Consider the following 3,337-nt stretch of genomic DNA (forward strand, 5'->3'; position numbering starts at 1 on the left):
AAAAAATAGTTTCTCCCTCCCCACTGTCAGCCCCACCAGTGCATCAGCCTTCAGCAGTCCAGGGGGGCAGCTTGCACCTCCACAGCCAGGAGCTGCCCCCCACGCTGCCCCCGAGCCCAGGGCTGGGCGAGGGGGGGATAGACCACGCGCACGGCCGTGGCCCCCCGGAGCAGCTCCCCGGCCCTCCTGGGCTCTGCCCCGATGCTGTAGCGAGCTACGAGGCTGGCAGCAAGGAGCAGGAGGCAGAGGACCAACACTGGCAGGAGGCTCTGCCGGCCCTCCAGGAGCCAGTAGCGGTGGGCAGCCTCTTTAGTCCTGGTGTTCACACAAGCCACCTTGGCCTGCAAGTCTACAAAGGCCACGTGGAGGCAAGCCCAGTACTCCGTGTCCTGGTGGAGCCGGGTGATGTTGTATGTGTGGGTCCCCATGGGGATCCGGGCCACGTTGGTCATGTCCAGGTTGGAGCTAAGCAAGAAGCTGGACCAGGTGAGGTTGGAGGAGACGGTGTTGAGATGCGGCTTCCAGGCAACCAGGATGTGGTAGGCCTGGACGTCCGCCACCACCAGCTCCAGGCTGTCCTCGCTGAATGGGAAGGAGTGGTTGACCGTCATGCTGACGCTCTTGGTGTCTGCCCCGAGGAGGTTGTGAGCCACGCAGGTGTACAGCCCAGCCTCCCGCGCCGAGATCCCGTGAATCTCCAGCGTCCCTTCGGTGTGCACCTTGTACCGCCCATCTTCCGCGTAGGGGATCAGCTTCACCCCGGAAGGAGTGACCCAGTAGATCTCCGGGTCTGGCTCCGCCAGAGCGCGGCAGTGCAAAGAGACATTGTCACCGTCCGCCACCTCTAAGTGGGAGGGGAAGCTCTTGGTGGAGATGAGAGGCAGGCAGCGATCTGTCATCTCCCGGAAGGGGACATCCCGAATGTGCCTCCTCTTGAGGTCGGGGGGCTCGGCGCAGAGCGTGGACTGGGGTTCGATGAAGCGAATGTGGTTTTCGGTGCTGTTGACCCAGCGGATGACACAGTCGCAGCGGATGGGGTTGCTGTGGATGCTGATCTCCTGCAGGTTGGGCAGGGACTCAACCGTCTGCTTATGCAAGGCACTTAGGGCGTTGTTGTTGAGCATGAGGGTTTCCAGTTGGGGAAGGTGGTGGAATGCGTTGGGGTGGATAAAGGACAGCTTGGGATTGTTGGTCACGTCTAGCTTGGTCAGCTCGGGGAGGTTGATCAAGGCAAACTGGTCTATGGACACCAGCTCCTCCATGTTGTTGAGCCCCAGCTCCTTGAGGTGCAACATGTTCGTGAAGTCACTTTGCTTGACCCTCTGCAATGGGTTTTTGTTCAGATCCAGGAACTTGAGGCCAGGAACTTGTTGCAGTGCCCGCTTGGGGACATTCATGAGCTTGTTGTCATAGAAAGAGAGGCTCTCCAGGCTCCGCAGCCCTTCCAGCGCATAGTCTGAGATCTCCCTCAGGTTCATCCCAGCCAAAACCAAACTCCGTAGGTTTGTCAGGGGCCTGAAATTCATATCCAAGATCGCATCCACCCTGTTGCCTCCGATCATGAGGATCTCCAGGCTGGGGAGCATCTGGAACCAGCGACTGTCGACTGTCCTCAGCAGGTTGGAGTTGAGGTGGAGGCGCAGCAGGCTGCCGAGGCCAGAGAAGGCGTGGGGAGCAATCCTGCGGAGCTGGTTGTGGTTCAGGTAGAGCTCCTGCAGGTTTCCCAGCCCAGGGAAGCTGCCGTCGGGCAGCTCAGAAAGCTGGTTCTCCTCCAGATGCAGGCTGAGCAGCTGGGGCATGCTCTTCAGACCAAAGTCCCAGACATCAGAGAAGCTGTTCTGAGAAAGGTCCAGCTCCGAGAGGTTTCTGAGATAGTCCAGCTCGCTCTGCTCCAGTCTGGCGATATTGTTGCTTTGCAAGAGCAGGGTCTGGGTCCCCTCCGGCAGGTCTTCGGGCACGGCAGAGATGAACAAGTCATTGCAGTCCACCGTGGCAGCCTCCCGGTACACCGAGCGGGGGGTGTACCACGGCCGGATCTGGCAGACACACTGTGGGGGGCATTTGACCTTCCAGGGCACGATGGGGATGGCGGTGGCGGCCACCACGCAGAGCAGAAGCGAGCTGGTTTGGAAGCGTCTCATTTTCGGCTGGTGGGACCAGCTTCCTCCCAGGCAGGAAAGGTTCACAAGGCGCACCCGGAGCCGGGCATGGGGCGACAGCCGGGTGGGGACAGCATCCACGGGCAAAGATGCTCCATGCGAGCTCCTGGCACGGATCAGCCCCTGCTGCCGGCTGCCCTGCCTGCCCCCCCCTGCCGAGAGCACATAACACCCGCAACCAGGGCCGGCGCCTTCAGTCAGAGCTTCGCCTTTTCCTCCTCCCCAAATGATTCATTTTTGCACTCGGCTGCTGCATGTTTCAGGTTCCTCCTCAAGGCCATTCCTGAAAGAGGCCAGATGAGAAGTTGTATTAGAGGAGACCTCACGCACGTGGTGAACAAATGTCAGAGAGAATAAACAGGCTGGGGAGGCAAAGCCCCATCCATGGGACCCCCAGCACCGCGCCCAACTTCAAGACAGACCAACGTCTCCATTTAATCTGGTTTATATCCAGAGCACTAACGGTGCCCTCTCATCCCAGAGGTTTTGAGAGAGGTTTTGTCCTGCTCAGGGCCACCAGTGCCCACGTCGAGGAGCTCCCAGCCCCATTCGCAGACCCCTAACATGTTTTATCTCGGTGGGCTTATGGAGGAAACGTACCCCCAGGCACAGACCTGGTTTTGGCATCTCTAGCAGCTCAGGGACCGCCAGCTCAGAGCTCACTTTGCTTGGCACTGGGACAGCTTATCCCAGAGCTATTTCTTCTCCTTTATTCCTCCACCAGCAGTGAGCACACCTACCTCCACCCAAACTTGGGTCTCGAGGGTTAAAGTAACCAACAGTGAGGGGGGCTGCTAGCCCAGAGGGCTGATGCTGAGCAGAAAGTCAAACTTTTAGGGAAAGAGCAGTACACGAGCAAACACATGCCCCTGCAGCACTCGGAGCAGCCACAAGACCCCCTACCCAAACCTCCCCTCGAGGCTAAACACCCTCCTCTCACCCCAACTCCTTTTAAAGCACTGGCCCAAGGTGGGGGCAATTTCCTGGGAGCAGGAAACCCTGACCGGGCTCATTAGAAGCTCCTGGGGGAGTGCAGAAGCCCCTTAACCCCCTCCATGCTGGCTGTTACCCTGGCTTTGCCCCCTTGCCCTGCACACTCTCCAGGGAAGAGGGGTCCGGGGTTCCTCAGTGGGGTGCCTGGCAAGGGGCTGGGTGGGGGTGACCCCCCCCCCCCCCCC

General features: G+C 59.8%; 1 protein-coding gene across 1 annotated transcript in view; it reads right to left on the reverse strand.

Annotated features, from left to right (window-relative positions):
* Positions 1 to 3,337, reverse strand: part of LRRN2 (leucine rich repeat neuronal 2) — a 33,784-nt gene continuing 30,447 nt past the window's right edge. Inside the window, exon 2 of the mRNA XM_026864246.1 lies at positions 1 to 2,442. Coding sequence (XP_026720047.1) covers positions 51 to 2,141 — 2,091 coding nt within the window. The 5' untranslated portion in view covers positions 2,142 to 2,442 and the 3' untranslated portion in view covers positions 1 to 50. The remainder of the gene's footprint in view (positions 2,443 to 3,337) is intronic.

This window comes from Athene cunicularia (genome assembly GCF_003259725.1).
Source record: "Athene cunicularia isolate RWA chromosome 26 unlocalized genomic scaffold, athCun1 chr26_part1, whole genome shotgun sequence".
Taxonomy (NCBI): Eukaryota; Metazoa; Chordata; class Aves; order Strigiformes; family Strigidae; genus Athene; species Athene cunicularia.